Genomic DNA, 12,773 nt, shown 5'->3' with positions numbered 1-12,773 from the left:
TGTTTTCTGTTTTTTTTGGATTTTTTTTAATAGCCATCCTAACAGGTATGAAGTATTATCTCATTGTTCATACAGTGTTGAAAGAGGTGAGAGAGTGAGCCAAGGGGACATCTAGTGGAAGTGTGCTAGACTGAGGCCATAGCTTGGGCAAAAGCAGAACATCCGATGTGGTCTAGAACCAGCACAGAGGCAGATGGGCTGGAGGGAGTGAGGAAGGGAGCCAGATGGGGGTGGCCAGAAGGTAGAGGCTTCCTGGGCCCCTTTCAGTACTCTAGCTGTTACTTTATTTTGTTTTATTTTATTTTATTTTATTTTTGAGACAGAGTCTCACTCTATTGCCCAGGCTGGAGTGCAGTGGCACAATCTTGGCTCACTGCAACCTCTGCCTCCTGGGTTCAAGCAATTCTTCTGCCTCAGCCTCCCGAGTAGCTGGGATTACAGGCACGTACCACCATACCTGGCTAATTTTTGTATTTTGAGTAGAGCAGGGGTTTTACCATGTTGGCCAGGCTGGTCTCGAACTCCTGACCTCAAATGATCCACATGCCTCGGCCTCCCAAAGTGCTGGGATTACAGGCATGAGCCACCACACCCAGCCGCTGTTACTCTTTTTTTTTTTTTTTTTTTCTTTTTTTGAGGCCGAGTCTTGCTCTGTCACCCAGGCTAGAGTGCAGTGGCGCTATCTGGGCTCACTGCAACCTCTGCCTCCCGGGTTCAAGCGATTCTCCTGCCTCAGCCTCCCGAGTAGCTGGGATTACAGGCACCCACCACCACGCCCGGTGAATTTTTGTATTTTTAGTAGATACAGGGTTTCACTGTCTTGGCCAGGCTGGTCTCCAACTCCTGACCTCGTGATCCACCCGCCTCAGCCTCCCAAAGTGCTGGGATTACAGGTATGAGCCACCACAACTGGCCCGGCTGCTGTTACTCTGAAATGAGGAGGGGGCATTGGAGGGCTTTGACCAAGAAATGTCTTGATGTAATACATCATTTAAGAGGACCACTCTGCCTGCTGACCAGAGTTGTGCAAGAGGGAGCTGGAGATGAATTTGCAATAATCCAGGCAAGAGAAGGGGGTGCTCTCCCTGTGGTCAGGGTAGTGAAAGTGATCAGATTCCAAATCTATTTTGCAAGTAGGACGATAAGCTCTCCTAGCTGTGGATGTGAGGAAGGTCGCAGTGGAGGCTAACTCCAAGGTGTCTGGCTGGGCATCTGGAGGCTGGAGTTGTTATGAAGTAAGAAGGGAAGACTTAGCACAGAGCTGGTTTGGGAGGCTATGGCAAGACCATAGCTCTGTTTGGACACGTTTAGGTTTGAGGTGTCTATGAGTCATTAAACCAGTGGAGACGCTGAGCGGGCAGTTGGATTCAGAAGTCTGGGGGCTGGGACTGGTGCTAACTAGCACTGTGGTAACAGTTCCACTACGGCCAGCAGGCACCGCCAAGCAAAGCCCTGAAGCTGTTGGTCCCAACCTTACCAGTGGCAGCGCAGAAGGCAGTCTTGGGGCAAGGAGCCCAGCTGGGAAAAGGTGTCCCCGCCCAGAGTGACTGCTTGGTGCTGGGGCGGGGTATGGGGGCCGGAGACAGGCAGTAGGCCTGTGGTCATCATCAGAACTGCACTGCCCTGGCCTGGCTGTGTGGGAATATCACAGGCCTCTGGAGACTTTTCTCAGACCCCCAGGAGTCAACTCTCCCGCCCTTGGGTTCCTCTGGAATCATGGGTGGAAGAAAAGGGAGAAATACAGCCCCCTGAAGCCCTAGGGCAGGACATGTGACATGGAAAAAATCCAACCTTGGGACAATCTGGTGGGACACAATGCAACCTTGTTAGCTGGTAGTGGTCATCATTTGATGGAATGACATCTCTAAAAGGAAGCCCTGGAGGCATAATCAAATTCAGAGTGAGAGGTGATTACCCCCAGGCCAGGCTGCCAGTGGTGGAGGCCAAGTGGACCACTTCTCCCCCAGCACTGCTTGCTCTATATCCCAGCCCTACTGGGAGATTCAAGAAGACAGTCTTATTTCTAGTTCCTGTGAATGTCAACCTGTCTGGCCAGTGGGCTTGGGCTTTTCCAGGCAGCCCTTCCAAAAGGGGAGAGAAAGGACTCTTGCAGACCTGGGCTAGGCCTCAGGTCACTAAGCCAGCAGAAGGGGTACTTGAGACTAGTTCTGGTGCCTTCTGTCCATTCTAGTGGGCCCTGAGGGTCCATGTACTCAAGTGGAGAAGATGTCCCTATGGACCTTGGATCCTGTCCAGGCCCATAGAGGGCAGGCCTGGCTTCTTCTGGGTATAGAGGGTGTTCAGAGCACACTTGGGCCTCCTTCCCCTGCAGCGCTCAAGGCTTCTCCCCTGCCAGAGCCCCAGGAGCCTGAGAACTTGGATCCCCAAGGCAGAGGAAATGGCCTCCAACCACAGCCGCCCTCCCCTGCCGCTGATGGGACAGCCACAGAGCTGTTTACCAGAACAAAGGCCAGAGCAGCTGCCTTATCTATGGAGAGCCTGGTAAGCTAGTCGGGGTGATTTACAGGGGGCTGTCACCACTGCTTCCTGCAAAGGTCAGGACGCTAACGTTCAACACTCTTTTAACCACCTTGCTGGTTCATTAAGCCCTTCCTTCTCAGCAGCTCTGATGAGAAATGCCCATCAGCTTGGCCAGTTTGGTTTCAGTCTGGTTTCAATAGACCTCAGATCACAAAACCAGAAAAGAGTTTGTCTCAATTATTGCTAAGATGGGGATGAACCCCTGGGGACCCCAGCATTTCCTGTCTTGGACTCTGTGTCCCTGCTGAGCCTGACAATAGCCCTGTGAAATCAGTCCCATTATATCCCACTTTTGGTGAGGAGACAGAATCAAGGAGGCTCCAGCATTTTGTCCAGACCACAAATAAGTGGGAAGCTGGCATTTCGACCTAGGTCTGCTGGAGTGCAGAGCCTGGGTGCTGGCTGCCTGCTGTAGAGAGCAGGATGCCAGGAAGCCTCAGGGTGTCCTAGGGTTGGGATCTTTGTCTCTCAGCTTGTTCCAAGTGGCCCTGGAGGACTTCAGCCCACACACCCTGAGGGAAGAGGAAGGGAGCTCACACTGGCTATGGGCTGCCCTTGCAAGGAGTTTGGTACAATCTGGAGGCAGCAGAGACTCAGAGGTTCAGCAACTTACCTAACAACACACAGTGGGGCTGGGGGCAGCGCAGCCCACCTCCAGGGTAAGCTCATCGCTGGATGCTGTTGCCAGGTAGGCCTCAGCGCATTCTACCCACTAGATCTGAGTTGTCTTGATGGCGGAGGCGGACATAATTAAGACTGAGGGAAGAGGCAGTCTCTGAGGTCCTGGATCCCAGCCCTAGCCAGGGAGCTGTTGTACACACAGCTCAGAGACAAAGACCATCCAGAGTGAAGAGGCCAACTGTTACTGGGTTGCTTGTGTGAGAGGACAGACTCAGGTTGTCAGCTCCCCAGCCCTGCCCCGAGAAGGCAGTCTCATGACTGTCTCTGCACTCCCATCCCCAACAGGCCCCACCGCTAAAAACCACCCCCGAGGTGGGGTGGGCATTGGCAGGGCTAGGGCTTCACCTGGAGTTCAATGTGGCAGTGCCTGTCGGAGCCTTCTAATGGGTGGCGCCTGCAGGCCTCTAGCCATGTGGGGCTCCTGGGTAGGGGTGGAGGGCACTCTGCAGAGACTGGCCAGTCTGACTCTGAAGACGCAGGCAGGGAAACCATGGCTCAGAGCAGAGAAAACGTGGGCACCAGACCCTGCCTGCCCACCTGAGAGAAGCCTGCTGGCCCCCGGTTGGTGGGAGCTTCTGCTGAGCCCTTGGCCCCTGCTCTTTAACATGGACAGGGCTGCTCAGGGCTGGCAGGTCCCTGGGCCATGGGAATGCCAGGCTCTGTTGGTAGGTGGAGGGCAGACATTCCTTGGCTTGTGACACCCTGCACCAACCTGCCCTGGCACCCTCATGTCCACCTGAGCTCTGGGGAGGGAGAAAACAGCTCCACGGCCCCACTCCCAGTTTTGAGGACCTTAGCCCCCATACTTAGTGTCAGGGCCAGGACTAGGGATCCTCCCTGGCCTGGGGCACAAAATGTAAGGGGGCACCAAAAAAACTCAGTAATCAAGATATTTTATTGTAATCTTTTAAAAAATGAACATTAATACAAAAATATCCTTATATTAGGTCCCCATTGCAGCTCTAACAAACTGCCAGAAATTTGGCAGCTTAAAACAACACAACATGATTATCTTCTAGTTCTGGAGGTCAGAAGTCATAACCAGTCTTCTAAGGCTAAAATCCAGATGTCAGCAGGACTGGTTTCTTGTAGGACATGGGGAGAAGCAGTTCCTTGTATCTTTAACCTTCCAGGGGCTACAGCAAGGCCTTGGCTGCTGCTTCAGCACTGCAGTCTCTGCCTCTGACCTGCCCCCGCCGCCTCCACTATGGTCAAACTTCCTTCTGCCTTCCTCGTAAAAGAACCCCTATGATTGCACCTGGCCCCTCAGATAACCCAGGTTAACCTCTCCAGCCCTCATCACACCTACAAAGTCTCTTGTACTGTGTAAGATAACACAGCCACAGGTTCCAGGGATCAGGACATCTTGTGGGGAAGGGCATTATTCAGCCAACCACATCCATGGTCAAATGCGAACATGTGAAATAAAGGCAGGAGTGTGGTGGGATTGGGGTGGGAGGCACTCACCCTCAAGGCCTGAGCAAGTGCATAGCTGCTCCTGTCTGTATTGAAAACTTTGATCTTTTGTTCATCAAAGATTTTTTGCCTAATATTTATTCTTAAAAATATTACAATAAAGTGTTTATCCTAGTTACTGAGTGAGGTTTTGGGTGCCTCTTAACTTGTGCCCCTGTGGTGAGCGCCTGGCTTGTTTCACCCTAGGCCAGGCTCTGCTTAGAATGAGCAAGAGGCGTGACCCAGCTCTGCACGTCCAGCTTGAAGAAGGGCCCCAGCCTCTTCCAGCCCCAGGGCCGCAAATCCCTCCCTTAAGAGTTCTGGCCTCCTACCCTTGGGACTCCCATCCCTGCTACTGGCGTTGCACTGCCCCTAGCCGTGCCTCTCTGTCCACCTGCCTTCCTGGTGTACCCATTCCAGCCGTCACCCTTTGGAAGTATGGGGATTGTGGGCTGGTCTCGGAAACCTAACCCGAGAATACAGGCTTTGCAGAAAGATCATGTAGGTGTTAATGAAGGTCCATCACCAGCTGTATGACCTTAGGCAAATCACACAACCTCTCTGATTCTCTGTAATATAGGGGAGCTAATACCCCTCAGATTGCTCAGGGGCATACTGTATGTCAAGTCCAAACCACTATCTCTGGCACTAGGATGCCCAGGCAGGAAGAGGCCAGGAGGGCCTGAAGCCTGGACCCCCACTGTGAAGCCAGCACCTCCTCCTTGCTGGGTGACCCAGACTCAGTTACCTAACCTCCCTGGACGTCCATTGCCTCACCTGGAACACCTGCTTCCCAGGCGAAGGGCTGAGCGGGCGCTCGAAAGCCGGTCCTGGGCAAAGAGGGAAGGGATTCCTGCGGTGCCCGGGAACGTGGGGCATTAGGGGAAAGGGTGTGAAGTTTGACACTGGAGATCCCTCACGGAGGCCGACTTCGGGCGTGGCATCCCAGGCAACTCACAGATCCTGGGCCCTCCCTCGCCTCAGGGTCCGGGCCTGGGGCGGCGCTGGCCGGGGCGGGCGGGCGGCGGGCAAGACGCTACCTGCGCGCGTGCCGGGCATTCCAGCCGCCGCCGCGCCGCCGCGCCTGGGCGCGCCATGGGCCTGATGCCGGCCGCGCGGGCCTACTCCGGGTGCCGCGCCTGCCCGCGGCCGCCCTGCCGCCTGCCCGCCTGCTGCGCGCCCGCCGCCCCAGGTAGGGGCGGGACGGGGTGCGGGCGCCCCCGGGCCCGCCGGAGAAGCTGAGTCTCCGGGCCAGAGAGGCGCTCGAAGCCAGGACCGGCGCAGCGGGCGAGAGCGCCGCGCATGCGTCTCGCGGGGGTCGGCGGGGAGCCTGGGGGAGTTTGGGTGTCACCGCGGATCTGGTGCTGCGGACGGTTCCCAGGGGGCGGGGGTCGTGCGTGTCCGAGGGAAGAGACAGGGACCGGAGGCGTCCTCCAATCTCCTGCTGGCTGTGGGCGTTCCGCATGTATAGACGAGGACTTAAGAGTCTGGGAGGGACGCAGGGACTTGCAAAGGATCCCTCCGCACCCCAAACTACGGAGGGGACCCAGCGGGATCCGAGCCTCGGGCTCTGACCCTAAGCCTACCTGGCCCACAGGAAAGGGTGTGGGACCGGCGGCCCCAGGAGGAGGGAATCACTTCTGCCCTGGGGTGGACTGCCCAGGGCAGGACCCTTCCAGGTGAGCTTAGCTTCTGCTGTGCTCCTCCAGGCCTGGACGTGTGGGGAGCAGGAGAGTTTTCAGCTGTGCCGGCTGGCTGGTGGATCTTACCGCTTACAGCCCTGGGGACAGTTCTGAAGCTCTCTAATACTTAGCGCAGAGCCTGGAAGTGACAGAGTTGGCGGGCCAGTGAGTCCCTGCACTGACGGACAAAGGGTGGGGTGGTTGCATGGAAGATGGTGAGTGTTGGGGTTCTGGAGCCAAGAGGGAAACTGTGGAATTACCCAAAGTTTGGGAGTCTCTAGAGAGAATTTTAGAATTACTTTCCTCATTGTGCCTCTTCCCAGACTATGTCATTGCCCGCTCCTGTAAGAGTGAAAAGCAGGCATATTACTGAAGCAGACCTGCTGCGCAGCTCCACTCTGCTCCGGGATCAGCTCCAAGAGGGAATCCCAGGTCTCCCTTCCCCAGTGCGGCGTTGGGGGTGGGACTCAGAGGCAGGCAGAACCTGTCCAGGAATTGACCCTGCAAGGTCCGGAGAAAGCCGCATTTCAAAGCTCCTCTCCCGGGTGCCTGGTGTGATCGATCTCCCGTGGACGCTCACACCCCGGGAGGTGGCCAAGTCCAGCTCAGAGAGGCTTAGGACAGTGCCCAGGGTCATTGAGGACGCGGATTGGAGCCAGCGGACTGCTCTGCCTGGGCTTCCTCTCCGGTGTGGGATTCCCGGGGAGGGGAGTGAGGGACGGCTTTGCCAAGGGAACGCTGGCGGGGGAGGCCTGGCAGCAAGTTCATCAAGAGGAGAGGCAGCCTGTGCCAGTTTCCCCTGCCGTGGCAGAGCCAGTGCTCTGTGAAGAGCATGGGCTGGGACCTCGAGGAACCCACACGATGGCTGGGTTTCCAGGGAGCTGACAAACCTACTGGAACTAGTTCTTGGCAAGGCTCCCCTCCGAGGGTGCCAGGAGAGCTGAGGGAGTTCAGCCAGGCGGGGGCAGGCCTTGCCAGGCTCCCGAGAGACCCTGATGAGGGGAGGGATTGGTGAGGCCCCTAATAAGGGAGGCCGGGCCCAGAAGCCCCAGCACAGGGTGCCTCCCACAGGAGGGCCGCGGGGAAGGAAGCCTCTTGGGAGGCTGAGCTGGAACGAGACCTTCTCACAGCTCCTGGCAGCTCCCCTCCAAGGGTTCCAGTGGCCAGCTGGGAATGTGGGGCCAGTCTGCAGCCTGTGGTACCTGGGGGCTGGGCCTCAGGGAAGTCTCGCCCTCATAGCACCCCCTAAAGACAGGTGTGATCATCCCATTTTATAGATTTCATAGATGGAGAGACTGAGCCCCAGGAAAGGGAAGCAGCTCGTCTCCTCAGTGGGTTAGCCAGGACGTGCACCAGACCAGTGCTGGTGCAGACCCAGAATCTTTGTCTCTGTGACCTTTGGCCTTGAACATTGTCTACTTTCCCGTGTCCCCACCCCAGCCCCACCATGCCAGGGCAGGGTGCTGCCAACCATGCTCCTTCACCCCTGCCCTCTGACGCCCATGCTCCTCTGTCATGTGCTCTGCACCCCCACCCGCCTACCTGGCTACCTCCTGCTCATCTTTAGACGTTGGTTTCAGCATCACCTCCTCCCTGAACCTGTTCTCTCTAGAAGTGCCCAGGACCCTATGGATGTCCTTTTCCTGGCTCTTCCATCCCTGTTTTGGGAAAGCGGTCAGGAAGGCGCCATGGGGGAGCAAAGGGGTAGTGGTTGTGCTGGGGCTGGGAGCTGCCTGGATGTGCGGGCACTGTGCAAATGGTAGGCTGGCCCAGGCTCTGCACCCCTAGGGTCTGGTGGAGGGAGTGGGGCAGGGCCTTGCCTGCCTGCCTGCCTGCCAAGTTTAGGCTTTATCCTGAGGAAGACGTGTGTGGGGGAACAGGGAGCAGGGGAGGCCCCAGGGAGATTTATATGTTTACAGCCCTCAGGGCAGCTCTCTAATTCCTAGTGGGGCCAGGCACAAAGTATAGGGGTTATGGAAAGGTGGATGGACAGATAGACAGCAGGAGTTTTGGGGGTAGGAGATGGGACAGCAGGCAGGGCTGGAGCCAATAGATGGCTGGGTGGAATTACCCATGCTCCATGGGCTTCCAGAGAGAATTTTGGAATTTTTCCCCCATGTATCTCTTCCTTGACTGTGGCCTTCAGTCAGCTGTGAGCTGAGGGTGGGGCTGAACGCTGTGAGTTGAGATGGGTGGCGGCCCTGGAGAGCTCGGTCCCCTCCTTCACTGGCTCTCCTTGGCCTCTGCTGCAAGCCCAGCATGTGGCTCTGGGCAGTTCAGCAACCCAGCAGAGGGGAGTGTCCTCACGCTGTCTGGAGTAGTGGCAGTCAGGGCTGTGACAGAGGGGAGGGAAAGCTGAAGGGAGGATCTGGGGCAGCTCACGTAGGAGGGACTTCTGAGCTTTCTTCCAAGGGCTAGTAGGAAATTTGCCCAGACCAAAGAGGAAAGCGATACCCAGGGAGAAGGCCCTACCCATTCACAGGCCCATGAAGGCAGACGGATTCATGCCACTCAAGTAGTGGGCAGAGCTGGAGGAAAGGGGAGGGAGGCAAGAGGCAGATGGCAGGCACCAGGGGCACTGCCAGGTCAGCCCCTCCCCTCATGGGACCCTCTGCCCATGGGCACTTCCTCCTGGATGCCCACTGCCTGCTCATTTGAGGTCCTAGCAGAGGCCTCTGGTCCTGAGAGGTGTAGCTTCCCATTGCTACCTTTCCTACTTATCCTGGCCCCATTGTCCTTGGGGGAAGTCTGTGCCCCAGAGGTCAAAGCAGAAGAGGTGAACGAATACCTGTCAAGACCACATGAGCGAAGCATGGGCTAGGTTGGAAGTGAGAGGGGATGGTGGGGACTGCGGAGAACTAGCAAGTGTGTGTCCTGTCAAAAGGGCACAGATGCCACTGAGCTCTGCAACTGTTGTTTTTTTTGGAACTCAGGCCTGGTGTCACCACGTCTGGATTTTTTAAGAGAAGCTGGGAAAATCCAGATTTGTATATGAAATCTCTTGATTGTAAATAACTAATTTAAAAATGTTTCAAACATCATTTGAGCTAAACAGGCACATCTGTGGACCTGTGTGGCCCACTGTTAGGCATCAGATGTTGAGCCCTGACTGAGGTGAGAGAGAGCAGGGGCTCAGTGTCATTGGACCAGCCCGGGCCACTCTTGGGATGGTGGAAAGGCCAGGATGCTGCCAGTGGTGGGCCCTGGAACCTCCTCGGACTGGCTTCTCACAGCTGTCCCAGGCAGCTAGCAGGCCACGCTTGCAGCAGGATCACCCCCTGTGCTCAAGGCTGATGAATGGCCCCTTCGGCCCCATTTCTGGGCAGGGGCGCCTGGTCTTGTCCACCAGGTCCCAGGTGGGAGCAGCTTTCCCTTCGTGTTAGGATTGCAACCTCTGCCTGTTGTCTGTTCACATGACCCATGTTTTCAGGAACTGCTGGTGCTGGATTGGGGGATGCCTCACATAGGTATCTCCACACCAACGTGGGTGCCAAGCAGCCATGCGGCTGAGTACATTCTCTATACCTGGAGCCAGACTGCCTGGGTTGGACCGTTGTCCCTGTCATGCATGCTGAGTGAACTTGGGCACATTCTTAAGCCCCCATGCCTCTCCATTCAGACATCCTACAAACTGAACAGGCAAAAGTCAAGATAATGATGATGATGGTTAGTGATAGTGACAGTCCCTAAGTTATCAGATGGGTAGGATTAAATGTGCTGATGAGTGTAAAATGCTCAGAACAGCACCTGGCACCACAACACCGTGTGTAGCTACTTCGGCACTCTCCTCACACTCATGTGCCCCCCCCCCAACGTGTGCAGGCCCATGCACACACAAGCCCACATGCACACATATGCACATATGTTTATAAGCGCACATCCAGCACATGTGCATACACATGCACACACAAGCCCACACTACATGCACACGTGCATACATACTTCTCCCTAAAGCATTGCTGGTATCCAGAAGGTGCAGCCCATGTGGGCATGTGTTCTCAAAGGAAGAGTCTTCGCCTTTCAGGTTTTATACACTTTGTTTTTGGGTCAAGCAGGGTGAGGAGGAGCATTTACTGTGTTCTGCTCTGTGCCAGGCACTGTATCAGGGACCGATGTATCTTATTCCAAAATAGCCCCTGGGTGGGAAGCTAAGTGAGACAAATGGAGCCTCACTTTTAGCTGGCTCAGTGCCCAGGTCTCTGAGAAGTCCCAAGCCTGGACATGGAGCTTTGGCATCTTGCCCCTGGAACACCCCACAAGCCACCCTGCAGTGAAGGTCTCTGCACAGTGGGTGTGAATAATGTCAGGCACTCCAAAGAGTCAGGCACTCACCTTGTAGAGCTTAGGGGCTGGCACAAGTCTGTTTCTCTAGTTACTGTGCCATGGTATAGACAGCTTTATGGATCTCAACTCCTTCCCTTCTTTGCCTGGGCTGCCAGGAACCTCTTAGCCTAGTGATATATTTAGTTTTCATAGATTTTCTCAGAAGTTCCTCTGCCTCCTTCCTCTCTCCCTCTATTCCTCATTTGGTGTCTTGTCATGTATTGTTTTAGATCATTCTCTCTCTGATTTCTTGCTAATGTTATTTAAGAGTAACATGCAGAAAAGCATACAAGTCATAAGTGTACAGTTCAGTGAATTTTCTCAAGAGGAACATAACTGGGTAAGCAGTGCTGGGGGAGAGACACAGTGTTACCAGGACCCCAGAAGCCTTTGAGACCCTTCCAGTCACTGACCCATCAAGGTAACCATGTCCCGGCCTAACAGCACAGATGGGTTTGGCCTGTCTTTAACTTTACATACATGGAGTCATGCAGTGTGCACCCTGGGGTTTGGCTTCTTTTGTTTCTGATGATTGTTTTTTTGTTTTCTAATTTTTAAAACACTTCATAAAATACACTTAGCATAAAATTTCCTGTCTTCATTTTTAAAGCACACAGTTCAGCAGCATTACATTCATTTGAATTATCATGCAACCATCAGCACTATCCATTTCCAGAACACTTTCCATCTTGCAAAGCTGAGACTCTGTGCCCATTCAATTCTAACTTGCCATCTCCCGTGTCCCCAGCCGCTTGCAGCCACCATTCTACTTTCTGTCTCTGTGAATTTGACTGCTCCAGGTTCTTCATATAAGGGGAATCACACAGTATTTGTCCTTTTGTGAATGATTTACTTCACATAATGTTCTCAGGTTCACCCATGTTGTAGCACTTGTCTGAATTTCCCTCCTTTTTAAGGCTGAATCAAGTTCTACTGTATGCAAATACCACGTCTTGGCTCTCCATTCATTCATTGATGGACACATGGCTTGCTTCCATGTTTCAGCTACTGTGAATAATGCTGCTGTGAACATGGATGTGCAAGTATCTCTTTGAGACCTTGCTTTTAATTCTTTTAGGTATATACCCAGGGGAGGGATTATTGGTAATTCTGGTTTTAATTTTTTGAGGAACTGCCGTACTGTTTTCCACAGCAACTGCAGCATCTTATCATCCTGCCAGCAGTGCACAAGGAAGGGTTCCAGTTTCTCCACATCCTCACCAACACTTGTTACTATCTGATCTTTTGACAGTAGCCATCCTAGTGGGTGTGAGGTGGTATCAGATAGTGGTTTGGATTTGCATTTTCCTAATGATGATTGATGCTGAGTCATGACTATGGTTTTCACATTACTATGTCATCTGTCTTGTCCAGTGAGCTGTGCCTCATTTATTCTCATTGCTGCACTGTGTTCCATGGTAAGAATAGAACACAGGAGATCTGCTGTTGATGGGCATTGGATGGCTTCTCATTTGGAATGACTGCAAAACCAATCCATGACAGGCATAATGCACACTCCCAGGGGCCATTTGCTCCTGGCTTGGGCAAGCTCCATGGGCCAGGTCACACCACCATCTCACTGCTCCCTCCTGCTGTCTGTCCACAGGCAGCCCAGGGCCCAGCCTCTTGGTGTGCGTCCTCCCGGCATGTGTCCGGGCGGCCAGGGCACAGCCTCCTGGTATGCATCCTCCCAGTGTGTAATTTGCTTCCTGAGGAGGAGCCACCTTTAGCCCTAACAGTGCGCCTGCCCTCCATTGTCCTGAGCACCCAACACTGAGCTGGGTGGTGGAGGGTGTGACTAGCTCCTCTCTGTGCTCAGGGATCTTTGGGCAGCGCCTGGAGGACACAGTCCACCACGAGCGGAAGTATGGCCCCCGCCTGGCGCCCCTGCTGGTGGAACAGTGTGTGGACTTCATCCGGGAGCGCGGGCTTACTGAGGAGGGGCTGTTCCGCATGCCGGGCCAGGCCAACCTGGTGAGGGACCTGCAGGATTCCTTCGACTGTGGGGAGAAGCCACTGTTTGACAGGTGAGCTCGTGATTGGGGGTAAGGTGGAGCCACTTGTCCATTCCTCCTGCAGGGGCTCCTGCCC

The 12,773-nt window shown here is 54.7% G+C and overlaps 1 protein-coding gene across 7 annotated transcripts in view; it reads left to right on the top strand.

Annotated features, from left to right (window-relative positions):
* ARHGAP22 (Rho GTPase activating protein 22) overlaps positions 1-12,773 on the top strand; it is a 158,231-nt gene that overhangs the window by 131,928 nt on the left and 13,530 nt on the right. For all 7 annotated transcript variants that reach the window (XM_024253374.3, XM_024253375.3, XM_024253373.3 and 4 more), the window contains one exon: positions 12,502-12,709. In XM_024253374.3, the coding sequence (XP_024109142.2) occupies positions 12,502-12,709 (208 nt within the window). The remainder of the gene's footprint in view (positions 1-12,501; positions 12,710-12,773) is intronic.

This window comes from Pongo abelii, chromosome 8 (assembly GCF_028885655.2).
Source record: "Pongo abelii isolate AG06213 chromosome 8, NHGRI_mPonAbe1-v2.0_pri, whole genome shotgun sequence".
Taxonomy (NCBI): Eukaryota; Metazoa; Chordata; class Mammalia; order Primates; family Hominidae; genus Pongo; species Pongo abelii.
Note: the sequence above shows the minus strand (reverse complement) of the source record. Positions and strands in the feature narration are given on the sequence as shown.